The sequence below is a fragment of the Cyanistes caeruleus genome, chromosome 10 (genome assembly GCF_971803275.1).
Source record: "Cyanistes caeruleus chromosome 10, bCyaCae1.hap1.1, whole genome shotgun sequence".
Lineage (NCBI taxonomy): Eukaryota > Metazoa > Chordata > Aves > Passeriformes > Paridae > Cyanistes > Cyanistes caeruleus.
Window position 1 is genome coordinate 6,211,860 of NC_141710.1, and position 26,458 is coordinate 6,238,317.

At 42.5% G+C, this 26,458-nt stretch overlaps 2 protein-coding genes across 22 annotated transcripts in view; one reads left to right on the top strand and one right to left on the bottom strand.

Moving 5' to 3' along the window:
* Nucleotides 1–13,171, bottom strand: part of NGEF (neuronal guanine nucleotide exchange factor) — a 48,147-nt gene extending 34,976 nt beyond the window's left edge. Inside the window, exons 1-3 of one of the 2 annotated variants that reach the window (XM_086844492.1) lie at nt 12,845–13,171; nt 5,085–5,142; nt 1,935–2,306 (exon numbers count right to left, since the gene is read on the bottom strand). In XM_086844492.1, coding sequence (XP_086700618.1) covers nt 1,935–2,202 — 268 coding nt within the window. In that variant the 5' untranslated portion in view covers nt 2,203–2,306; nt 5,085–5,142; nt 12,845–13,171. The remainder of the gene's footprint in view (nt 1–1,934; nt 2,307–5,084; nt 5,143–12,844) is intronic. The other variant, XM_086844493.1, reaches the window with a different exon arrangement.
* NEU2 (neuraminidase 2) overlaps nt 1–26,458 on the top strand; it is a 37,416-nt gene extending 10,958 nt beyond the window's left edge. For 3 of the 20 annotated variants that reach the window (XM_086844548.1, XM_086844546.1, XM_023933386.2), the window contains 2 exons: nt 23,446–23,650; nt 25,351–26,458. In XM_086844548.1, coding sequence (XP_086700674.1) covers nt 23,446–23,650; nt 25,351–26,289 — 1,144 coding nt within the window. In that variant the 3' untranslated portion in view covers nt 26,290–26,458. Of the gene's footprint in view, nt 1–5; nt 390–2,722; nt 2,761–16,639; nt 16,702–17,779; nt 17,951–18,145; nt 18,261–19,829; nt 19,935–21,516; nt 21,547–23,445; nt 23,753–25,350 lie in introns of those variants that run through there. The other 17 variants (XM_086844551.1, XM_086844553.1, XM_086844549.1 and 14 more) reach the window with 13 other exon arrangements.

Below are 26,458 nucleotides of genomic sequence, written 5' to 3' on the forward strand. Positions count from 1 at the left end.
AGAGAAATGCTGCTTACACAATCCTAGTTGGATTTAAAGGCCGTAGCTCTGAGGAGGACTTGCTACAGTTACCTTGGAGAAAGAACTATTGCTCCTAGCCCAGGTCTTGCTGTACAGACTGGAGAAAAGACACGTTCCCAGTGTGTCTTGCTGAACAATTGCAGACATGGAAGGAAAAGCCCTGTTTGGAACCAATCCTGTTTCAGCAGTGGTAATATAGGGAGGGGAGTGGCCGAGAAGCACAGGTCAGCCTCGTGGATGCTCTAATGAGTTGCTAAGAGAGAAGCCCTTCTCTTAGCTTGTCCTTCCTCAATGACACTGGCCAGATATAAGGGATGTCCTCCTCTGCCAATGTCCTGATGCCATGATGCTGCAGGTCTAGGAAGAAGGTGAGTCTGTCTGTGCCGGTGCTGCAGCACTGGCAGCTGCAGGTGGCAGGGGTGAGGAGCCGTGGGGACGCTGTGACAGCCGGGAGCAGGAGGGAGGGAGGGGCTGTGCGGTGCTAGCTCTGCAGCAGCGCTCTGGGAGGCGGGCAGAGCGCGCCTGCTCCGGTCCTTTTTGCACCCGCAGGGTGGAGACCAGCTCTGCTCTGGCATAGGCAACACTCAGTTTATCCACAAACTTCATTGCAACGGTAGTAGAATATTAAACAGGAGCTCTTTGCTGTTGTCTGCTTGGAAACTTGGAGAAAGGAGGGAGTTTTCCTTCTGTCCATGCCACGGAGTTGAATGGACCTTTATACTGCTGAAGTAGCATAACTCCCTCGGCGAGGCAGGCGGGATACACTTATTTTCTTGGGGACATTTCCCACACCCCTTTTACTTGGGGGGTGGAGCATGTCTTGTTTTTTTTCTTAAAGAACTTGGTCTGCTTTCAGGAGCTGAAGAGGTGGCTTCACTGTTACATATCAAAGTAATAGCTTTCAGTGGTCTGCAGAGCAGTTGAACATGAACTGTGATGTATCATTTTGATTCATACTGCTATCGAAAGTTCATAGTCCAGTGCATTGATTCTGTTAGATTATAACCTGAAGATAGGATACGTAACTTTGCTGGGAAGGAGTTTTAAAATTCAGTTTCTCAAAGCACCTGGGAGATGGAAGCAAAGGGCATTTTCTACGTTTCCAGTTCCAGGTCTCTCTCATTTATGACTTATAAAACAACTTCAATTTCCTTCATGCAGCCCTGTTTTCAGCGCTTCTCAGTGTGTTGCAGTAGCTCATTTCCTAGCTCTCTCTTTCTTCTTTCTCTTGCTTCTTTCACAGACATCAGCTCAGACAAGGTTCCAGCCCTGAAACCTGAAAGATGTCTGGTTCCAGCCTGGCCTTGTAGTCATGCTGTGTACTGTTCATACTCAGGGAAAGCCAACTCATTCCTTTTCTACTGAAGCTATGGCTGAATGCATGCACGTTCTGGATGGTGTTCCTGTTATTTCAGCCTCCTTGTTTAAAGGGAGCCTAGGTGTTTCTTACAGCTCTCTTCAGTGCAAAGTAGCACTAACTGCACTTTCACAGAAGCCTTGTTCCTCCCTCACAAGGAACCATTGCCACTTCCTCTGGTTTTACTGACAAAATGTAATGACATTGCATTTTGAATATGTAACTTCTGTATGCTAAAGAAGTCCCTACTTCATCGACAACTTCATGTCTAAGTTATTTTTCTCTTAGAAAGCAGAAGGGTGGCAGTGCAGAGTCCCACATATGTTTAGATTCTCTGTCATGAAGTGTCTTTAAACATCCAACCATTCTACATTTCCAAGCCGAGAAAAGAAGAATGGCACTCCTTTGCCTTCTGTGCTGTAGGGCAGGGCTGTTCTGTTATGTGCTGACTGCTGAGCTGCTTTCTATCTTCCTGTCCTTCTTCTGTTCTATTGACTCCTCTAGCTCCTAATCTCACAGGAAAAAGCAGCATAATGCTGTTTGGGTCAGTACTCACCTGTGGTATGATGCATGTGCATTGTCTCTCTCGAAGTCTTCCTTTTCCCTCTGTTCGGCAGCCTCATGGATCGGTAATATCTGGAATTTCTTTGAATAGCAATGTAATGTGTGTGCAAGTCCCCCTCATGTGTCACTGGGTTAGCACCTGTTGACTCTTCCTCACCTTCAGAGACCGAACCTGACTCTCTTAGTACCTGCTGAGAATGGCCCTGCCAGAGCCCACCAGTGGAGAGCCTGTGGGTGGCTTCTCTCCCATGCTCTTCCATGGCTTCCAGAGCTCGTCTCTATGGCAACTGAGACAGTGGATCAGCAGCAGCACAGCAGAAGGCAGGTAGCCTCCACAACTCCATCAGCTTTATCTGAATTAGAGCTGGAGACAGACAAAACAGAAAGTAACAGGAGAAGAGAGAACAAAGTTCTTTTTAGTTCAGAGGCCATAGTCCATCATCTGTTTAGGATAATGGAGACTTTACAGGAGTTTTTATCAGAGATCGTTCTGAGCTCATCACCTTACAAGCCTTATTCTAATGACCTGAACATTGCTTTGATATGCTTATATCAAATGGTTGTCATTCCATGACATATGGCAGATGTTACTGGAAAAATATTGTATTTTGGTTTGTTATTACTGGTTATTTAGAGTGTATAGCAGATAGCGGCTGTGTCCTTTTATATGAGGGTGAAAATGTTATGGAATAAGAGGTAAAAGCTGAAGAGAAAGCTCTGTAAATCTGTCTATTATCTGTGTACTTCTCCATGTAATAGAAGAATTAATACCTTTTACAGGGCTGGACTTATCAACACCATTTACTCCTGCTGTGCAGGTAAGCAAAGAAAAATCCATAACTGTCGAGCATGAAGGTAGAAGAGACAAGATTATATAGTGCAGGGGCTTGATTTCCTTTCCCAGAGTTCTCCTCAAGTGCCAGTGTACCTCCTCATGGACACAGGGACTTCAGCACAAAAATCCTCTACTCTGTGTGTCATTATGTGGACTATGCCAGGACTCCCAAGAATTTTTAGGAGGCACATCACAACAGCAAAACATCAGTTGATCCCTCAGCCTTTGCAGGACTGGGTAAAATGTGAACAGATTACTTAAGCATTCTCTGGTCCTTTGCTGAATTCTTTCAGCTGTCAAAGTCTTTCTGAGTATATAACATGATTTTGTGACTGATGGGGCTGTCATGAGTAGTAGAAAGAGATGCTATATAGGAAATGTGAATATAAAATTGACAGCAGGCTGAGAGAAGGGCATAAAACTGTGCTGTGGATTAGTTAGATGCTGTTTTAAGAAGTCACATGTATCACTCGTTTGTTATGTTACAGTATATCCAAGATACAAGATAGCTTAGAAAGAAGGTGTTTCAAATTTTTTATGGATATTCTGCAATCTCTGTGAACTCATATGTTCCACAAATATTTCCCCTGCTTGTCCCTGGGGTCACTCCAGCAGACCCTGGGACATCAACTGTGAATCCTCTGCTTTTCAATATTTTTGAAGGCACTATGATGTATCCTTATAAAGAGAAGGTCACTCCCTGAAATCATGCGCTGGGCGTAAGCTTCTTGGCTCTACAGAGGAGAAAGCCTGCTTTCTTCTTTCGTAGCCTGAACCACAGCATGCAGCTCTAAATTTGGATCCTGACTTCAGTTCTGCCTTTTGGACTGTTTGGAACTATGGTGGTTGCTCTGGGACTGTTTCCAGTGTTAATGGAAGTGTATGAAGGACCTATTTGTTGTTGGTGGTGTTAACTTTGGTTTGCAAACTACTCTGAGGTACAGAGATTCACTAAGCCTGTTTCTTTTTTTCTGTGGGTGTGTGGAACAACGGAATAAAAACAGCTGCTGTTGGAGGCAGCTTGAAAAGAAAGGAGAGGCTATTTCTTTTCCTGTGTCTTTCTTTCTGTCCCAAGACTAGAGCCCCAAAGGCTTGATCCTTGCAACTGTAATGGAAGTGTATCTTCTAACTGGACTACAATTAATATTACAGTTGTAATCCTACTTAACCCCAAACTCTAAAAATTGCTAAATTTTTATTTATTTCTCTTCTATCGATTATTTTAAGCTTTGACATTTGAGGAGGTGAACCTGTAACAATCTTCTCTACATCAAAGTTCCTCTGTGCTTCAAATGGCCACCCCTTGTCCATGTGACTCAGAGGGCCTGTCTCTCTCACAACCTTTGCAAAGCTGACCTAACTTGCAATACTTTGAAAATTGCTGCTGGTGTTTTCAATAAAATATAGATAAAGTTTTCCCAGGAGCTGCTCACCAGTCATGAGTAGTTTCAAAACCATGTAAATGTCCAAAGGGATCATTAGGCAAAGAGATGCACACGTGTGCATGGAGAAGACTTTTCCCCTTTTACCTATCTGACTTCTGAATATGAGACTACATGGATGTCATTGTTGGGCTTTTACAAAGACCCTCGGAAGAGAAGGAGCCCCCTGCATGGCCAGGTGACACTCAGCTGGGTTACCCAAAGACTTATCAATGTGTTCAGTACCCCTGGCAAACCTGTGTGCTTATCTTTGCCAGATACTCACTCTTTTGTTCATCAGAGGAGTGAAGGGTTCCCATCCTGATAAATTTCAATCAGTCCCTAACAAACAAGATCCTTGATCAGAAGTGAAGATAGCAATGGATGAGAGAGAGACTTTCATGTTTTCTAGGAGAGGCAGAAGGGGCACTCATTTAGTGTAGTGGTTATAAACAAGATATACTGTTTTTTACTTTCTTCAATGAAGAATTCGAGAACAGAATGCATTTCTGAAGTCAATACTTCTGATTCCAAAACTGATACTCTAAGAAAGTATTGAGAAGCCATTTACTGGTATGTCAATCAAATAGTCCTGACTTTTCCACTTGTTTAGGTGTATTAAAAACCTAGGGATATGTTTAAAGGATGCATTAAAATTTAGTATTACATATTTATGGTAGCAGACAAACTATTCAGTGACAGAGAATGGCTCAAGGATGTGTGGACCTTAACTACCCGTGTCTGAGTGTTTGCAGAGAATTTTTTAAGAAGGTATTCATCGCTGATAGTCAGAGGTAGGTGAGTGCCACGTCTTTTGTCAGGAGTACCCCCTCCCAAGCATATTCACATGCCACCATAGAATCACATGGCTTGAGTCACCACCCACCTGAATGTGCTTTGCAGGCAAACACTTGCCCAGAGCTCATGGAGACCAAAGCAGCAGTCTGTAGGGAAAAGGGAAAGATGACAACAGTGAAGCCAGCAAGTGATGCACATACAGCAACACTAGAAATATGCGTTTTGACTCACACATAATCCAGACTCCAGGAATTAGACTATATAGAAGTTTTACTTGCTTATGTAAAAAACTGGCATTTACCAGCAAATGCCATGAATTTGTACAAGAACAGCTGAACTCAGGGATGTTGGGTAAGATGCTAATACAAGCTGTGAAAGGGACTGAGGTTCCTAGAACAGTGTGGATCTGGACTCATGGATGTGTGTAGGAAAGATGGAGCACTGCTGCCCCTGGAACAGTGGGACTGGAGGTGTTTTCAAGGCATAGGCTAGCTGTGGATGTGACTACTATATAAGGAGACTGGACTTAGAGGGGTATGAAGGATGTCAGCTGTATCAAAGGTGTATTAGGTGTAACTTCTGTTAACCAGGTAGGGCTAATTAAAGATAAGGATGCTTTTAGTAGCGGCTGTAGTCTGAAAACTGAGATCAATGCTTTGTAGACCTGCAAGTATTTCAAATGGGTTTATTATGGGCAGTTTGATGTGTGAGTCTGGAGCAGGAGGTACATTCTGGCATCATTTGAGCATCTCTGTCTCATCCCACGATGTGCCAGGCAGGCAGAGCTAAACGAATCGTGGCAGAGGCAGACTGTGTGGTCTGTCACTGGTGGCAGCCCCGGTGGGCACTGGTAGCAGAGTGAGCTGCTGGGGGCTGGCAGCCCTGGAAAGCCAGGCTGGCTGTCTCAGCTATTGCTGAGACAGGAGGGGTGCAAGTGGTGTCTGAGCTGCTGGAATGAGCCACCTTCTTCCCTGCCAAACCTGCTGCTCCACACACCCTGGCCCCTCTCTCAGTGGCAGTTTTCCAAAGCTCCAGCACAGCAGAACAGGCAGCTGGATCATGGATTCTTTGCCCCCTAGTACTTTGCTGTCCTGGATAATGGGCTATTTTGGTGTGCCTGGTGCTGGCCCTGATCTGACAGCCTGTGCCTCTGGGAGGATTTTTTTCTGCACCCTCTCTTACACTGCCACAAGGCAATAATTTGTGTGGGATGTGGGACTTATTTGGCTCCCTGCTCTCAGCATTCCCTATGATGGAAGGGGTGCAGGAAGTGGTGGCTCTCCTTGCTGGTGAATCCAGTCCTTCAATAAATTCTTAATTCCTCTTTAAAGTGAGGAAGTGTATTGGCGACTGAAAAGTGTTAAATACTGCAATAAGGAAGTTAACACAAGGATTTTGAAATTAAAACTGCTCAATTTGCTGATATTATACAATGCTATTGCCCAGCCTGAGAGAGTAATGAAGATTGCTTAATTAATGTTAGAGACAGACCGAAATCTCCAGCTGTGTGACTCAGGGATATTTCAAAGTAGAAAATAACAGGTATGAATACAACTTGACTGAATCATTTGCCTATATAGGGACATGCAGTCACAGAAGAATTGCCCTTGTCTGACTGTATAATGTGTCCTTACCACCACCAGTAATCAAGATAACAGTATTGATGTGTCCACTCAAAATATGCAGGTGGGTGCTCTCAGCACACAGGACAATGAACCCCTATTCTGAGTTACCTAATAACTACTAACTAGTTACCTAGGAACTAGTACTGTGTTAGTTTTGCCATCAGCTCCAATCCATCCATGGCTGGATGCTCCTTTAAATGATGTCTACCTGCACATCATTTTGTTTTGGGGCTCAATGAAGAAATTGCTGTTTTGGCTGTAGTGTGTTTGTGCTGTAGAAAGGCAGAAAATCTTATAATATTTTCTTCCTTTTTATGTGTTGAAGTTGTTTCAAGTGTAAAAGCCAAATTAATGACTCATCTGGAAGGTTTGGCATGCTGAATATAGGGATGCACCTTTCAGGTATATTTCAGATAAAGCTCTTTTAAGACAAAATTTTGACTTCAAGCCCTTATAAATAACATGGCTCCTTTAATATTTTTTTTTTTTTTAAATACTGTGTGAATGTACATGCAAATGCCAATTTAGCTGCATCTTAATGGTTTCATTTTAAAATGCTTTTCTTAAAGTCTTGTGCAAGCCAAAATCAAACCTCTATCTCCCACCAGAACCAGTCCCCCATTACATCCTTGCTCATGTGTTAGGCAGTGACTTTTGTCCATCTTGGTTTTAATTGGAGTGGAATGTAATTTCTAAACTCTTTTGCTCTGCATGATAATGAGGCAAACCCAGCTCTGCTGGTATACAGCACATTCCAAAATCTAGCAGCAGGCCTTACTCATCAGCAGCCGCTCTTGCTCATGCGGGTGCCAAACCCTTAAGGAGTGCCACATGTGAGAGGACCCTGACAGAGGCTCTGGGGCTCTACACAAGCTCAGGCCTGCATTTGCATTGGGAGATATTTCTGTCTGAGTCAGGGGAATAGTAACACCCACAGACTCAGCCCTAGGCTCTGGTAGATTTAGCTCTCAGCAGATGCAGCTATGAATTCATTTAGCCTCATCAGTGGCTGAGGTGAAGGCACAGACTTGGAGCCAGTGTGTGTGGTGCTCTCACATGTCCTGCTGAGCCATCCCTGCTCCAGGGGGACTGAATTCCAGCAGAAGGATGTACGGGCATGGTAACATCTTATCCTAAAGTTCTTCTGGCCCTCAGCTGCCTGACTACACAAATATTTATATTTTCATTATTCCTGGTTGGGATTGCCATCCTTGGAAGTGTTTATAATCCTGACACTTTCTATTAGGTAGTGGCAAAAGCCAGTTAATCACCTGTCCATGTCCAGAGCAAGGTACATGACACAGGAATTTCAACTATTTAGCTGCAAGGCCAAGGTATTATTTGATTAAGGCACAAAGGTGGAGACAAACAGGTGGAGCATGAGAACAGACTGACCAGAGAGTACGACATGGACCAAAGAGGTTTGCAGTAGAAGCCAGAGAAAATTAGATAATAAGTTTGGGAATGCTGCCTGAAAGAATATCAAATAGTTTGACCCCACGTTTCCAGAAATTAAACATTTTCTACTTATTTTGTAAATAAAACGGAATTCTATAACCAGGCTTAACAGAATCAAACTACAGCCACTCCAGTTTTGACACAGTCTTTCAGCTGAGGAAGCTAACATAATGGTTCTATTGCCATGATTTAGTGCTGGTACCTTATTTATAGCAAGCAAAACCAAGACAGAATTACATAGTTCATTACACTTTTGTGTAAAAAAAAATCCTTTTTGTCTTGCACATATGTTACAGAGAACCTGTTTTAGAAACACTTCAGAGACTAAAAATAAATACATTGGACCCATATAATAAATCCTCCAAACCATGTGTTTTAGAAACCCTGAGACCAAGTGAATGGGGATGGAGAGAGAAACCAGTACATTTAAAGTAGCTAAAAATGACTCAAATGTTCTCACTAGATCTAAAAATGTTTCTAGAATTAAGTCTAGCACTGTGGGTAGTTCTATGCATAAAGGTAAGCCATGTGTCCACAGGACCACCAAATAAGTGTGTTCTACAAATATTACGACACATGACAGAAGAGAATACATCCCTTCATACAATTCCCTCTGGATGAAACATGGACTATTTCACTACTTTAATAGCTAATATATCTCAATATATACTTAATAAAGAACACTAAAAAGCTGCATATTTTTCTGCTGCAGGATGTTTATCTTTCTTACTGTTTATTGATTCTTTATGATTCAAGAACAATTATCTAAAAAGATGTGGTTTCTTATATGCCACTAATTGTCATCCCTGCTCAATCCATGCAACTCAGTGAGTGGTCCAGCCCTATCTCACTGAATTCCATGCTTCAACCCCTGGGTCTCATGTGGTAGATGTAGCCACAGGCAATAGCATAGGTGTTAAAGAATTTCACCTCTGGAACTATACTCATATATGTATATGTACATATATACGCTTATATAAACACACACGTTCTCTCCAGTTGTGTAGAAGGAGTCAACCTCATTTTTAAATCATACAGAAGAGTACAAGTGGAAATCTACAAACTCTTCTGCTTCTGCTAATAAACCAAAAATCTGACCTTATTTCTATTCCTTTCCTTAAATTATTACACATGCAATGGTGAAAATGCATCCTTGCTTGAAGATTTTGAGAGAGTCCTGAGAAATAAAATGTCTAAAATTCATCCTTGTTCTTCTGACATCACTGATGCCTCTCTACTAACAGGAACTCTTGCATCTAGAGGAAGCCCACTTTCCTTCTTCCTGCTGTTTATAAAATGTTCTTGCCATAGATACCATCCCATTCCTTATTTCTGCTGAGAAGATAATAGTGAAATTGTTGCTAGGAGCTATAGTTGAAAACTCATGAGATTTTCCAGGCTTATCTCTGGAAGGTAAGTGAATAATTAAAATCCAAATCACTGCATCTCCTAGGCTGGGGGAGTACACAATTATCAGCTCAGGGCTTAGGGGCAAATCACAGGATGTAGTCTCAAAGCGGGATATACCCATGTACTCTCCAAGTACGTACACAGGAAGGCTCTCAGCAGTTTGCCTGATGATCTCTTCTGTTTTGCAGGATTGCACGTGGGAGTTGCAAGTCCTTGTTCCTTTTTGTTTGTTCTGTTTGGGCTGCGTGAAGCCTTCTAGCCACGGAATATGTATGCAACGTAGAACTCACTTAAAAAACTTAAAGGACTAAGGTATCAAGCTTTAGTCTCTGATGAAATTATTTAGTCAAAAACATGGTATGAGAAATAATATCCAGGGCATAATGCCTTGCTGAAAGCAGAGGTTTCGTAATGCTAAGACACTTGGAAAAGGAGGATTAACAGATGTCTTGGATGAAACTTTTCGAAACAGACTCAGTAGTAAGCAGACAGGGCAAGTGTCCCTTGGGCAGACAAGACCTGTGCTACTCTTGGGAAAAAATATAATGATTCCCACTTTTGTGTCTACATTTTCTTGTGTTGTGTTGTGTATTAGACAACTTGGCTGTAGTGTGGTCTTGTTATGGAAGTCATGAAAGAAATGAGCATGGGTGATTGTTTGAACTACAGAGAGGTAAGAATTCATACGGTTTTTCATTTGAAAGCTTCCACACAGAAGCAGGGAAAGAGAAAGCTAATTTTGTTGATCAAGAAGTAGTAGAGTTCTCACTTTTTACTCCCTCAGTGTTTATTGGGTGGAGGGCCCGAACAGTGCCTGTTCGGTGAATCTGCTTGCAAATGTTTAGTCGCAAAGAAGCCAGAAGTCACTAAGACATCAGAATCCTGTTAGGCTGGTTTTAGTTTGAAAAGACAGGCAGGTTTGGAGCGCTGCTATGCCATGCTATCCTTGTCAACTGCATCAAGCTAATTTCAGCTAATTTCAAACAAGACATAAGCTGATTGTATTCTTACAGCCTGTTACTCTGACTGCATGGGTCTTTAGTAACTCAGGAAAAGCACTTGATACACAACTCTGGAAGCTCATTAGCAACAGCATTGAAGGACACAAACTTCCCCTTCAGAATGGCCGTTTTTAGACCCTGGTGGGAAGAGAAGCTTGCTGGACTGCAGCTCCCAATGCAGAGCAGCCTCTTGTCTCCCAGTCCTGGGGGACTAGCCCAGGGCTTAGGCAATCAGCCCCCAGCCTTCCCCACTTGCCACTAATTTGCCAGCTGCAGCACTAGCCAGCATGGCACTGTGGAAAACAAGGGACATGTGCAGTGCTCTGGCTGCATGTATATCCACAGGGAGTCTCCATCTTGTCAAATTACTGCCATGGTGTCCACAACTGCAATTCTGTAGCTCATTTTACCCAAGCACTGGGAAAGGTTGGCAAAACTTTCCCTTCTGGATCTTTCCTTCTAACAGCAGTTTTTACCCTCTTCTTCAGTCCCAGTTTTTAAGCACAGAAAGAGGAAGGCTGGGATGAGAGTAATGAATCTTATGGCTGTGGCACAGAATCAGGTTTTGGGAGAGTAGATGTAATTTCTTAGCTCTTCTGCAGTTTCCTGGGCAATCTTGAGCATGTCAGTCTTAGTTCCCCATCTCTAGACTGGGAGCAGTATATAATAGTTTGTGAAGACACACATTTTTCTATAGTCTTTTTTCTTCTGAGTTACTTGAGCAGGAGCTCAATGTAAGTGCAAGAACATGACATAACATGATGTGTTCAAAAGAACTCTGGAACATACTGTAATTAAAGGAAAAAAATGAAACAGTTTGAATATTCTCTTGGTTTTGGGTATTTTTCATTTGATGTTTTCTACATTTCAGTCCACATTTTCATTTCAGTGAAAAGCAAGCACCTTGTCTAGATTTCCATTTCCTCAGTGGCCCTGTTGTTCTTTTTAAATTTTATTTGAGCTGACTGCAACTGCTCCTAAAAAGGGTTCTTGTTTTAGGAATTGCTCCCTTTTGGAACAGCAAAGTCCAAGTTTTGCAGATTGAGTAACCTGGTTGACCTGTTTTTTCACAGACATCTGTTTCCAAGATGATTTCACATAGGAAAGAGAAGGCAAGAGGGAGATGAGACTTCCAGATTGTTTCAGGCTTTACTGAGTCTTGTCAGTTTTCCTTATTTGAGATATGATGAGGCAGTTTCCATGGGGTGCTGCTTGGAAACATGAATTATTTCCTCTAATAATTATTGGAGGGAAAAATGATAATTGCCTATAGAAATCATAGAACAAGGTACTTTCAGAAGGAAATCTCCAGGGACTGGCCACATACTCAGGGACAGATGAAGGTTATTATAATATTAAAGCATTTTATATTGTCTTGCAAATGTCCTCACCAAAATAATAGCAGTGTGGGACAATGGGTTCTTTGAGTTTTTCTCATCTGGCAGTTACTGTGGTGTTTCACACATACTCCTGTATTTACAGTTTTTCTTAAAGTAGATTTGAGTTAACAGTCCCAATTTGAATCTGTAGAAAATCGGCCCTGAATAAAATTCCTGTCTGTCTCTTAAAATGGATGCCAGCCAATCAGTACTTCTTGCAAATTCAGCAAAATATTCTAAATAGCTTTCATTATTTCCTATTTTCAGCTAGATCTGGAAGTGACAGCTCCATTATAACGGTCAAATCTAGTTAAGAGATCTAGAAATCTACATAGTTTAAGATCAGAAGAGCTAGCTCGTTCTTACGAAATTTGAGTCCTTGTTTACTTTGCACATTTAAAAATATACCTAATTGCTGGGACAGAGTTCACAGTTACACTGGATTCACAGCAATTGGCCTCCTGAGAGTGAAAGGGAGGACTGGCTCAGGGGAAGGATCAGCCTGAACTTAAGAGGAAAACAGGCTGTTTTTCATATTTCCTGTCTTTATTTATATATATTTTTTAAAGCAAGATCACACATAAATGTTTGACAGGAAAAATCACAACTTGTGCTGCCCCTGGAAAAAGACACACAGCTTGGTTGGTTTGGGAATGTTTGCTGTTCAGTTGGTCACATTAATGTCATTCTGTGAAGTCTGTGTCTCCCCTCTGATTAGGCTTCCTGCCTGTGGGTGGTGGGTTTTATGCCTGCCAGGTTGTGCCAGCAGTGTCTCTCCTCTCTGTCAGCCAGTATTTCAACAGTATCACAACTGTGTTCTCTCTGGCTTGCACAGGACTCCTTCAGTACGACTTTGCTTGTAGAGTAAAGTCAGTTCTTTCTTGGGCACTGGCCTTGTGCCTTTGTCTGTGGCCTGAGGTTTCTTCCTCAGGCAGTTCCTCTACCAGGATCCCCCCAGAATAAGATTTTACTCACCTGACACTCAGGGGCTGAGCCAGTCTGTTGTTTGCCATTGAGATGAGGTACATCCAAAAAGTCTGAATTAAACTCTCCCAAACAGTTAGGGATTTGCAATTCAGTTGTAAATCCAGAGACAGGTATGTCCTACAGAAGTTCGCTGTCCTTCAGTCCTTCTACATTCCTGTCAGCTCTGCTTGAGAGTAAAGTGTCCCTCAGATTTTGTTTGCTCAGTTTCCAGAGTCACAGCAAACACGGTTTAAAGGAACAGCTTTCTCTTTACCCAGATAAGTTAGTACAAATATGCCCTGAACGTCCTTTGCACTGCTTGTGCCAAGGCTTAATGACAGGGGATTGTTAAACCTCCCGTATAAATCTTTAACAACTGGGCGAAACTTCAGTCCAAATCTGCAAACTCAAGTGGAAATGGTAAATAGTATTTGCTTCCATTTTTAAGGCCCACTGGTGGGGAAACTGCTCTTGCTTTACATTATTTACAGTCATTTGAGATGAAAAGACCTACATGTTTATGACTATTTTTAGATTGCCATTTCTTAATTTCATGTGTGTTCACATACCTGGGCACTGGGGTGGATATAGCAGAGCCAACCTGGTTTTATTTGAAGGCTTTTTGGATCAGTTCAAATGCCTGTGATAATTTTCCCTCTTAAAATATTTTACCTTATTACCAGGCTACTTTCTTGCTATGATTTGAATGTCTCTCTTCTGGGGGCAACTTAGGCCCAGTGCTTCAAAGGAAGACAAATAATAGTGATTGCTTAGATCAGTGCTATACCTAGCAGAGAATTTTCCCCTCATCCTCGGATAACTCTGTATTTTCAAGACTGCATCTGGATTGACTCTTAGAAAAACATCACATAGCCTGCTGAATTTGATTTGCTAATCTTTTCTTTGGTTTTTATTTCCTTCTTGAAGTTCACTGAACTTGCCAATTGTCTTGTTAATTTCAAAATATTTTAACTGGTCACAACATTACTCTTTTTAAAATGCAGCTGTATGCCCAGCCTACTCCATGAAAGATGTTCACTGAGTTAAGATTGGATTAATCTGAGTTCAGACATCGTAGAATCATGGTCACCAGTGTCAGTGTTCCTTTATACCAGCTGAAGGCCTGGCCTGGGCATAGAGGCCAACAATTAGTCCTGTAATGATTAATCAAGGTCACCATCAGGCCTGTGTACTCCTGGTCTGAGAGCTGGCAGGACACAGGAGTGAGGGATGCAGCGGAATTTGGGCTCCTCTCTGTTGTAAGAGTTGTCCAGGGTGAATCTAGCTAGGCTTGTGCTTCAGACTTGCTTATCTGGGTGTCCAAGCACTGCAGAGTACATGAAGCAAGGAACTATGCTTTTATTATGTTTTCCAGTCATTAAATTGCAGCAGTAACTCCTTCTCAGTGGGGTGTTGGGTTTTTTTTGTTGGTTTTTTTTGGGTTTTTTTTTTTTTTTTTTTAGGACTAAATAAATCCTGCTTCTACAATTCTCTTTTTGTATTCAAACCTCACCACCTCTCTTCCTTTGTTTCCCATAGATTGTGCCATTAACAAAAATAAAGAGTATTTTCTTTTTTGGGCAAAGTAAATGGGGAAATGGTGTAATGTGTATAATAGACAGGCTGTTTATTGGGTGTTGTCTCTCACAGGGTGAGGAAGCTTGCCTGTGACAAACCCATGACTCATCATGGCGTGCCAGAAGGTTTACAGGTCTGCTATGGGGTAATACTTTGCCCTTTGAGTTAAGGGAATATTTTTTTGATTTTGTCCAATTTTTTCCACAAGGTGAGGAAATAAATTGTATTTGCTGTGAGAGAGGTGGCAGCAGCAGCAGGATTCTGTGCTTACTCCTCCTGATGGAAATCAAAAGTAATGTAAGTGGAGTCAGTGGAGTGTGAAAGAGTACAAACCCAAAGAGAACCTCCTCCTCATGCCTGTTGCACCTAAGGATGTTGACAAGGATAGTGGGGTGCTGGTCTCAAATGTGCTCAAAGGCTCTTTTCCCTAACTAGAATCAGTATTACAAGGAAACAGTGGATGTCTCCTCATCCAGTGGACCCTGTTTCCCAAAATGCTTTGCCATTAGCAGCATTTACAAGCATTTTCTTGTGACTTTCATAATCATTATTACTTTGGCTTTTTCTTGCTTGTCTTTTTTTTCCTTCCCAGCCAGAACAGACTTTTAGTCAAAGACCAGGTCTATAAGATTTATCTTCTGCAGCAATGATACCATGTTCCCCACTGCCTGAAAAGCAGCACATAATGTTTTAACTTAAAATCTGCAGTACTGTGTAATTGCTGCTTCACATGATCTGACCCCACAGACCTCTTGATTTGAACTACAGCTGCCTGACAACAGCAGCTACATTGTACAGCAGAGCAAAAATACTGAATTACCTGAGCCACCCTTGCCTTTCTAATGATGTTGGGAATCAATGGAGTCAGGTTTGAGCATTTTGCAAGGGAAATATACATTGAAAAATTTTAATGGACTGCATGTCACTCACTAGATGTGCCATCTCTTTTTTTCCTGCTAGTTTCTTTTCACATACTCAGGAACATTAGCTTCTGACTTCTTTTCCTCAGCCTCCATTTGCAGCTATTGCTGAATCTTTCCTAAGACGTGGCACCCAAAACTGAACACGGTCCTCCAAATTCAAATGCTCCATTGTTAGGGATTCTGTCATTATATTATCTTCTGCATTATTTTTATATCCTCTTATTAATGCACCCACACACCCTATTTGCATTTTTTAACCTTTTTAAAAACGTTTTCATTACAACAATCAGATATAAGGACAATGAAGTAAGTGTGGAACAATAGAAGGGAAGATTTTGATCCTACTCAGACCTAAACCTCTTTTAAACTTCAGTGGTGACACTGATTTTGATTTACACTGAAAGGAAAGAGGGAGGATCAGGCTATGCATGTCTACAGTGGGACATCCATTTTTGATAGTTAATAAGGAACAATTTTGTAAAATAGTTTCAGAACACAACATGTTGTTTGGGAAAAGCACTTTTACTTTTATCTGAAGGAAGGGGTTTTGCAAATAGAGGTAGGTGTGTGTTGTGGGCTGGAGGCTGAAGAGCAGTGCTGGAACCTGGATGCTGGCAGCGGTGTTGGTGGCTACAGGGAAGCAGTGTGGGGTGCCTGCATGTTGATTGTGGGACTGTCCTGCACAGGCACTGGGATTCACTCATTTTAACCTCACTGCAGGACTAAGCAGCACATCCTTCATTTTAGGAGTAGATTTAGCCTTTCTAGCCTGTTAGCTTCTGCACAGACATCTCTGACACTGACTGGTTCTGGGGAGTGGGTCAAAAGAGAGGCACCCCTGCTGGCTGCAGGGGAATGTGTGGAATCTTAATTAGAGAGGAACAGATGATAAGGGGAGGTGGAAGGTGGCCAGAGGCAGAGCTACTCTGCCAAATTTATACTGCCATCATAGCCCATGGAACCACTGCCACCACACCAAGCCACACTTGGAACTTCCACTCAGAAGATGGACAACCAGTTTGAAGCTGCAGCTGGGAAAGGTGATTTTTATTAAACAAATGAGTATTTATGGGTTGTCTGGCTGCAGAAGCCAAGTGTGTGACTCAGAAAATCACCTGAATAACACTGCTGCTAGCCAGGGAGAAGAAAAAAGGTGAAGAAATCCATAAAGCAATCATTTATGTCTCGCTTTCTGGCAGACTGCACCTTAGCAGCCTCTTCAATGTTTTTCCTCCTCCATTAATTGCTTCTGCTTTACTTGACTCTGGATTTTCTCCAGGAGCCACTGTTAAAAGTTAGTGTCTGGAGGATATCATTGACATTGTCTCTGGAGGGACTTTTCTTCACGCTGTTGTTTGATTCCAGGTGAGATACAAATGCCTTTGGTCCTCTCTTGTGTGACCCAATTAAGGCTGTACTTTACTTGCCCAGTTAGGCAAGGTTCATAAACAAGGGGTGTGGTTTTACAATGCAGATCCAATGGCAAAGTGCTAGTCTGGGTGGTGACTCTGCTCCTCCTGTCAGCAGCTTCATGCTCCTGCTCCAACTGCAGATTCTGCTGCTTGATGGGCTCTTGCTGACGCAGTCCAGGACAATGACCTGGCAGAAACTGTTCACTTTTTATTTTTTTTCCTGGATTAGTTTTCTGCCAGTCTGATATCCTCTGATGGCTTGCCAAGGTAAGATGAGCATTCCTGCTGGCACAGGAAAGCATACAACAGAGTTGCTCAAGAGAAACAGAGTAATATAGAAGCATTACCTTAATTTGGTTGGCCAGCTGATTGGTTGTAAATCCACTCCTTTGCAGCTTCCTATTTGGCTTGCACAGATCAACCACAACTGCCATCAAATGAGGATACTTTTCTTACCCTTTTTCCCATGACTATCAAGATCTCTTCATGGGATTATTGTTCTCATTCTTTCAGATCACTTCAAAGACAGGAAGTGTTAATGGCAACAATGGAAACTCAGTAGAAAAGGGGAAAGCAAGGGATGCAGCAAGAAATGGGATACTGCTGTCAGAGATGACAGCAGTAGCACAATGTAGCTGTGAAATTATTTGCTTGGGTACTTGCAGCAGCTGCAGGTGCTGCCTCTCAGCCAGCCAGGGCACAGCTGGAGAAGGGGTGCTGCCATCCCTTTCTTCCTCTGGTGTGACCTTAGTCTTGTACTCTCCTCCGTTTCCCTGCTTGGTTCTCCCCAGTAGCTCCTTGCCTGCAGCTGCTGGGATAGTTTGGCCTCAGAACACTTCCAAAGAGGCTCTGGCAGCTGCACCTGAATGCATCAGCATGTCATTCCTGCATTCCTGCCTGGGAACTTTTGGTGTTAACCCATTTCTTATCCAGAAAGAACATGTTGATGGATTGGAGGTGTGTGGAGCCAGAGTGTTAGATTATGACAGCAGCATCACCTGTTGGTTAAAACAATTTTGTGGGTTCTTCAGGCAAACTTTTCCAGACCTCAGTACTCTGAGAGAAAGCATTGGGAGTCCACATGCTGCAACCAGAGGAACTTTGCCTTCCTCAGCACCAGGGGAGTAGAACACCAAGAAATAAGACAGCATGCTGAACTGTATAGAACAAGCAGCTGTGCCACAGTGTGCCAACCCATGCAGGTAGAAATATGCTGCTTAATTACTATTATAATGTAAAAGTATTTCCCTATTGTTTGTCTGGCTCACATGGAACCACCCCTTATATGCAAAACAGGTTTGCTATTTAAATGTAAGCTTGTGTTTATACGCCAGCTGATAGCTTTTCCTGGGGATCTAAGACGGCTGACATTGCTGCCAACATAAACAACTTTGCAGGTTGGAGACTAGTAAGAGCGTGGTGAGCATCCCTTTTGTCTAATTCAACAGGAGTTCTTTTTGGTTCTGATTCTTTCCTTTTGACGTGACTTCCAGAAGACACAGAGTAAAAAAGGTATTTTTTTCCTTTTCTTTTTATTTTTCTTTTCTTTTCATAACTGTGGACATTGCTAGGAACTAAAAAGGTAAATACAACATTTTGTAGGTTGAAATAGGGAATGCAGTTTGTGGGTTCCTCCACCAAATATATTTTAAGAAAAATACTGCTGCTTCATGTAATTCCTCTCTCCTGCTAAGAAAATCTCCACTTTAAGGCACAGGAGCTAGTGCCAAGCTGAGCCACAACAATTTGAAAGCAGACCCTGACTGATTGTTTAGGAAAGCATGTACTGGGGAGATGGAAAATCCCCTTGTAAATGTGGTATTAAGTTTTTACCACAAGAGAAACTTTTTGTTTCTAGTGTGGTTGACAAAATTTAGTTCAATTGGCTGCTGGATTAAAGTAATTCCAATTTTGTGTCTTTTTCACTTCTAAATTCTGAATATTTTAGTTTGTTTAAGGTTTATTGTTTGACAGTTTTTGCTGATAACATCTTTCTGACTTTACATTGAGGGTGATTAGCCAGCTAAATAAATGTGTGTTGCCTGCCTTGTTAAGAAATTCCATAGCCTAGATTAAGTGTAGGATCTGGTCTGAGGGCATAAGCAGGTTGGAGATGGAGTGCTCTGATGCTGGGCTTTGGCAGAAACAGGCACAGTCATGCTGCTTAGGAGGGAGGAAAACTTCCATGCAGAAGTGCACTGTGTGGCAATTATTCTAGAAGCAAACTGGGTCTTCTACTTCTTTGCCCTATACAACTGGAAAGTGACTACTTCTGGGTGGGACCCCGCTATGCAATATCCCAATAGAAATTATTTCCCTTTGAGTGAGACAAGGAGTGTGTTTTGGCATAATGCTTGGTTGACTTTATACATTTGGAAAACTGTAAGTCCAGGTCTGATGTTGAATAGAGAATGACCAGACCTGGGTTCTTACGCTTGCCTTGAAAAGCAGAATTTTAGTTGAGTTTTGAACTTGAGTCTCTGAGTTTTTTGATTGTTCTTCCCCCAGAGTCTCTCTGAATGGGTTGGATAGTTCTTTTGGGACCTATCTGAAATCATTCAAGAACAAGCTACCTGCTGCACAGAGCATAGAGCTCTCTGACAGGGACTAAGGGATCAAACCTAGAATATTTGTTTGTTTTTCTTTAAAAAAATCATGCAAAGCATGGTTTGTTTTAAAGACATGCTGTTATTTCAGCTTGGTTCTAATCATGTTCAGAACAGGTTTTTACAGAAGCTGAGGCCAGTGGAAATGTTATGCTTTTTACTCACTTTTCTTGGAGAGGATTAAAGCAAATAAACATGCAATGGTTGATCCTGCTCCAAGTCCATGTGAGCTGCCTTGAAGGACAGAAGTGGAAGGAACAAGTATCCTCTCCTGGTGTCTACCAGCACCTTTTCCTTACTGCCACTTGGGCTCCTTCCAGGCATTAAATCCACCATAAATTCACTTGTTGACAACTGTTATTTCTTTTGACTCTTCTGGTGTGCTGGAAACAGTCTCTGCTTTGGAAATCATTACAGTGTAACTTGTGCAAATGATGAGTAATAGTTCCTCCAGTTTAACTCCCCCTTCTCTTAGTGTTTCCAGTGTGCTCATCTTTCCCTGTCTGCCCAGCCGTGCTAAGAGGTGAGGTACTGGATCTCAGTGCAGCAGCTTCCCTCGTGCCTTGGAGAGGAATTGCAGGTAAACATCAGCCTCCCTGAGCAAGACACTTTGCAAGAATAAGCCTGGAAAATAAATTAAAGATTCGGGTAAATACTAAAAAGCAGTAGGAGATATTGGCTTAATGGCTACACGATGAATTTCCCTTCTCACTAGGACCTCTGTCCTCCAGAAGGAGGTGACCAGTTATGTTCTTTTCTCTTAGGAAAAAAAATAATACATCCACTTACCCTTTCTTACTCCTATAGTTCACAAAAATATGGCTAACTCTTCTCTCCACGGTTGCTGAGTTGGTACAGATCTGAGCAATTTTTGTCTTCACATATACAACTCTCCAGTCTCTTGCTTGTGTTTCAGGCCTCTGTATTCCCAGAAGCTTATCTTTTTTTTCCAGTATAGCTCTTAGTATTTCAAAAGATATTGCTGTGATCTTTGTCTTGCCCATGTCCTTGGAGTATGCTGGCTGCAGCACTGTTTTCTTCCTTACAGGCCAGCCAGTGCTATTTCAGTAGGGTTTAGGAACCGAGTAGCATTGTGGACACATGCATCCCCTGGCAATGTAGCCTTGGAAGGCATGTGCAATTTGAAATCCTGCACTCCTGGAGTATGAGCATTGGAACACTCTTCATATGGCTGTCCAGTCAAAGATTTACCAGTTTTACTTCTTTTTTTTATTCAGGAGGGTTTAGTTAGTGGGCATGCCTTTGAATACAGCTTGGGGTCAAAAGAAAAATCAATTCCCTTCAGGTGGCTGGATAAGTAACCAAAGCAGCCCTATTTTACTTTCTTTTAATATATATATATTATGAACTTTAAGCTTATTTAAAGATCCTGCATTTTTGATTCTGTGTGAAATTCAAACTGTTATGACTCAATCTCTGCATGAGAATCCACAAGGGAGAAAGTAGAAGAAGCTGAATACTGACTTTGTGTGTCTGAAAAAGGATAGAAAAGTTTCTCTGCAGATGGATACATAGCATGTATATATACACATACAGCCATAATACCTACACTGTGTGTAGGGAGTGTATGTACAAGTGTACACATGCACACACACACACACACACACTCACATGTATCTCTGTTTAGTCTCTGGATAGATGGAAATGTCATTTGATTCTAGTATTTTCCTTGATTATAGTTGCTGTGTCCAGGAGCCTCAGGCTTGTTTCTATGGCAGCTATTCCCAGTTCAGCTATTTCCTCAATCCCCATTTGGCAGTAAGTGGAAGATGTTGTGACATTCACAGTGAGCGTGTCACAGAGGGGCTGAGAGCGTGGGCAGTGCTGTGTGCAGGTGACAGGCTAAGACGAGAGGGACTCGTGTACAGCATGGCCTCCCATGGCACTGGTTTCTTGGCTTTCCATCAAGGGCTTCATGGGCCTGCCCAGATCTCTCTCTCTCTCCCTTTCTTCCTCTTCTTTATTTTTTTTACCTTTCTTTTCCTTCCTTGTTGCCCTGCTCTGAAGCAGGACTGCAAGATCAGGATGGCATCATGAGCAGGAACACTAGGGAACCTGTGCTGCACTAGACAGGCTGACTAATCTCCCTTTAAATAATCTCCCTTTAAATAGTCTGGAAGCACACTGGTGAGTTTCTGTTTCAGGAGCCATAAATAGCCAGATCCATGCTGGTAAGTAGCGAATGGTACTGTTGTTTGTTCTGGGAAGGTCTTCCTATTTCCTTCATGTTATTGCATGGATAGCTGTGATCCAGTTCTGGTAACACTGTGTACAGTAGCGGTGCTGCTGCCTTTCTTCACACTGCTGTATCTTCTGTGACAGTGATGAGGGAGCAGCTGCTCCTGGGAGATAGACTTCTCTCTCCAGTGCTTTTAGATCAGAGTGGCAGTGGAGCTGTGGCTTGCTTTTGTGGACTGTACAGCTGGCTTTAGCTAGAGCAGTGTAGTTCAGGCCCTTCTGAGCAGTGCTGTGAGTTCAAAACTCTCATTGATATTTATAGCATCTAGAAGGTGAAAGCAAGGAATATTTGAACACTTACTGCCTAGCAATGGATCTGGATAGCGTATGTACATCTGGAATGTATGGTCCTAGCTAGCTATGTATGTGAGCTAGCTAGCCTTGTGATTCAGATTTGTCTGGAGGAGAAACTCAGTTTATCTGTGTTTTTCTAACTCAAAAATAAACACTATAAAAAATAAAATTATTGACCAAGTCTATGTTAGTTAGGCTGGCTAATATAATCTTCTTAAAGATGGAAGAGTGCAAACTATTCTCCAGGTAGGTACAGGAACTCTGAAGCTGCCTCCATATCTGGTCCTGAGTCATCAAGGCAGCCTTCAAGAACATCAGGAGCTCATCTCTGTCCAGTAGCTACTATAGCACTTTCTAAGATTTAGGTAAATAGGAGAATCCTCAACGAAGAGGGCAGCAAGTCTTGCCTCAGCGAGGTAGGAGGCATTTGAATTTCTTACTCATAGTGTATTGTCATCTTCTTCCTGCCATCCTACCCACTCAATGCGTCAGAGATCTAAGGCTTGATTTTTTAATTTTTTTTTTCTTTTTTTTCTTCCCCGCCTTCTCTGCTGAGCAGGGAATATCCAAGCATTCAGTTTCTGGTGCATCATGTGAGATTTTTATTTTTTTTTCCTTTTATATTTTTCCTTTTTTTTTTTTTTTCCCTTATTTTCCCCCCATCTGCTGAGATATAATTCCCTCAATCTACTGGCTTTTTTACTGGAGTGAGTTGGCTCACTGGTACAAGAGGACAGAGGGCCAAGTAGGTCTGAGAAGGGGAAGAGAGGATATGTGGGCCCATAGCACAGAGCAGTTACACAGAGGTAGCTTCTTTAAATTGTCCCTCATGTTTGCCTTCCTTCATAATATTGCTTTTAAATCATTGCAAAGAGGACAAGGTTTCTGCCTGGTCAGAAGTTCCATCCCAAGTGATGTTACACCATTCAGACTGTTCTTTGATCTTACGGAAGGAGGGGTGCTCTGTTCCTTTTCTTATTCATGCTCAGTGCTTGTCATCCTCAAACTGATGCACCCCTGGGGCCAGGGATTGCCTCAGTGTGTCATTTATATGGGATTTTAAGCTCATGTTTAGCAAAGCAGAAGTTCTGTGCCAAGTTTTGGATACAACATGAACAGAGAAACTAATGGTCTTCTGAGGGAAAGTACTACAATGTCTTATTACAGACTAAAAAAAAAAAAGCCAAAGAAAAAACCAACAACCAAAACCAAGACATCAACCCAGCCTGTGCATTTAATTAAAAAGACAAAACAAAGCACAGCTTTTTCATTAACTCTATTTGGTGTACTTACCTTGCGACACTCCAATCAGACCAACCAGGCTGTTCCTGGGGTAAGTTTGGCCTGAGTTCCAGCTACTATGCAATGCATAGGTTCTCTTTGGAAAAGCAGAAGGAAAAGGCAAAGCTGAAAGTAGCAGAAAGTAAGTTTCAATGCAGGACGGGTCTCACTGAGCAGAGAGAGCAAAAATCCGTGGAATCTGCCCCATCACACTTTGCTGGGTCAAAATGCAGTGTGCTTTGTCCTCTTCCCTCTAGCACAATGGCTGCGTTCCCTGTCTTGGAGCAAGAAACATTATTCCAGAACAGTACCTGGAGCTATCGAATTCCAGCCCTGCTCTACCTGCCACGGTTCAGCATGATCCTGGCCTTTGCTGAGGAACGAGAGGACCTGGTGGATGAACATGCCAAGCTGATAGCCATGCGCAGAGGCGTGTATGACCCAGCCACGCAGCACGTTCAGGTACCAGCGCAAGGACACTGCCCCTGTTCTGCCCTCCTGCCCCCAGTGAGCTGAATGGATTTGCCCCCTCGCTGTAGGGACAGGGCAGCTTCTCCTTCCCAGGTACAGGAGACAAATCTGCCTATAAATAATACACGTCTTGTTATAACTGCTGGGATTCAACCCTATGGGCAGCTGTTGGGGGGACTAAAATGGAGTAGATATTCTAGGGGTGGCTTTGACCCATCATTGCAGAGCGGGGGATGCAGATAGAGAGATGGGACAAAGTTCTGTTGTAGCAGGAAAAATGTGGTGGAGGGGCAGAAATGCCTCAAGGAAGAGGAAGAAATGCCCTAACGATGGGGAGGAGTAAATTAGCAATCAGTGACTATTCTTTTGGTTTCTTAATTCATCATTTTAGGACTAATTTATAGTTTAATAAACAATTAAGAATACCTAGTCTCCCCATGCAAAAAAAAGTGTCTGGTTTGTTGGTGCCAGTGAATTTGCTACCTTATTAACCTACCAGTTATTATTAACAGTTTTGCTTTTGGGCGGCTGGGGGTGGTGGAAACTCTATTTATAATAATTTTTTGCATATGCAAAGGCATTAATGTCTTGGGGAAAAAAAATGTAATTATATTTTTCTATTCCAAACCTTCGTTGGTTGCCTTAGATTATAGGCTCTTAAGAGCTGGAGTCTGCCTAGCAGAAGCAGCCTCTGAGCCCACCTGCAGTACCATTCAGGTAACATCTTGTGTAACTCCCTGTAATTCAGTTAGTGGGGTTCAGTTGGTCATAAACTTAGTAATTTTTGTTCACATGCTAGTTTCTTAAAATGGAAACATTAGATTTTCAATAAAAGTTAATATTAGTTGGATAGAAAAAGATAAGATATGAATAAAAAGGCTAATCAGCAAATCAGGGCAGAAAAGCTAATTAATATAATCTTACTGAAAACTACTGCTTTGCTTACCAAGCCAATAACACTATGTAGTCATAGTTTTATAATTGCAATTCTAGTGTTAGAAACATGATTGTGTTATGTGCTATTCATTGAAAACAGGGCTTGCTGGGTAGTTATACCAGCTCTGCGACCTATTTTCTGAGTCAGACAGCTCAGGGTCCAAATTTCCACACCAGAGCCACGCAATCAGCCCTAGCAAGGTGCCTCAGTGTAGGCTGGGTTGCCCATTCACATACATTCACATCAAAGTGGAGGAACAGAAGCCCAAATTAAAAGGGATTTGTCATCATGTAGGATTTATTCAAAAGGGCTCGGGTTTTTGTGTGACTTCCTAAAAAACATTGACACAGCAGAGTGTCTGTACTAGCACACTCTGACCACTGGGCATGTCTGTGTGCCATACATGTATTTGTGAGAATTTCTGAAAATTCAGCCACTGTAGCTTTTTAAAGGGAGTCATCAGCCACCAGCTGCATTGAGTTATGGAGCTATCAGTTCCTCAGGGAGTAGTAATTGAAAAGGACATAACCCACATGCTTGGTGAAGTGTACATGCTTTGTGTCATCTAAATAATTTTCACTTGCCTTTGGTGATGCCAGATTATTGTCTTCCCATTTCTTGCTCTATCCATTATCCTGTTTCTGTTCTTCCCATGCTCTTCTGTAGCTTTTATCCAGACATCCTTGCACTATAATGTGGGTCTCTTTGTAACAGTGTGTTTCATTCCTGTCTCCCTTCCCATGGGCCCTGGCAGTGGAAAAGGATGGAGACCCTTGTCAGTGCACAGCTGGAGGACCACCGATCTATGAATCCTTGCCCGGTATATGATGAGGTCTCGGGAAAACTCATCTTGTTCTTCATAGCTGTCCCAGGAAAGATCTCTGAGCAGCATCAGCTGAGGACAAAGATCAACCTGGTACGTCTCTGCTATGTCACTAGCATGGACCAAGGACGCACCTGGAGCACAGCCCAGGATGTCACCGACAGGACCATTAGGAATGAGTACAAGAACTGGGCCACGTTTGCAGTGGGGCCGGGTCATGGATTACAATTGCTCAACGAGGCCCGGAGCCTTGTGATTCCTGCCTATGCCTATCGTATCCTGGATCCCAAGCAACACCCCACCCCTCATGCCTTCTGCTTCATCAGCTCTGACCATGGGACAACATGGGAGAAGGGGAACTTTGTGGGGGAGGAGAGTGCGGTGGAGTGCCAGGTAGCAGAGGTGCATAGCTGTGGCAGAAAGGTCCTTTATTGCAATGCAAGGAGCAACAGGGGAGCCAGGATCCAGGCTGTCAGCTACAACCATGGGCTGGACTTTGAGGGAGGCCAGAGGGTTGAGACGCTAATAGAACCTCCCTCTGGATGCCATGGAAGTGTTACTGCCTTTCCACCTCCCCCAAATGCCAGATGTCAAGACAGTTGGTTACTCTATGCTCATCCTACAGACCCAAGGGGTCGAAAAGATTTAGGAATTTACCTCAACAAAAACCCTTTAAATCCAGGACACTGGACAAAACCCAGCATACTCTTCAAGGGCCTGTGTGCTTATTCAGATCTGCAGTATATGGGCACTGGGCCTGATGGCTCACCTTTGTTCTCCTGCCTTTTTGAATATGGGACCCACAGACAATGTGAAGAGATTATTTTTGTCATGTTCACCTTGAAGCAAGCCTTTCCCTCGGAACACTGAGTCTCAAGCTTTTCCATCAGCATCCCTCTAAAAACCATCTTTGCTGATGCTTTTTACTGTCATTTCTTATCCCTCAGTAAAAGTTTTTTTACTCCTGCTGCACACATAGTTTGGTGTTGTCTTGTTGTGTCTGTAGGTTGTGAAATCAATTAAACATACCACAACGTAA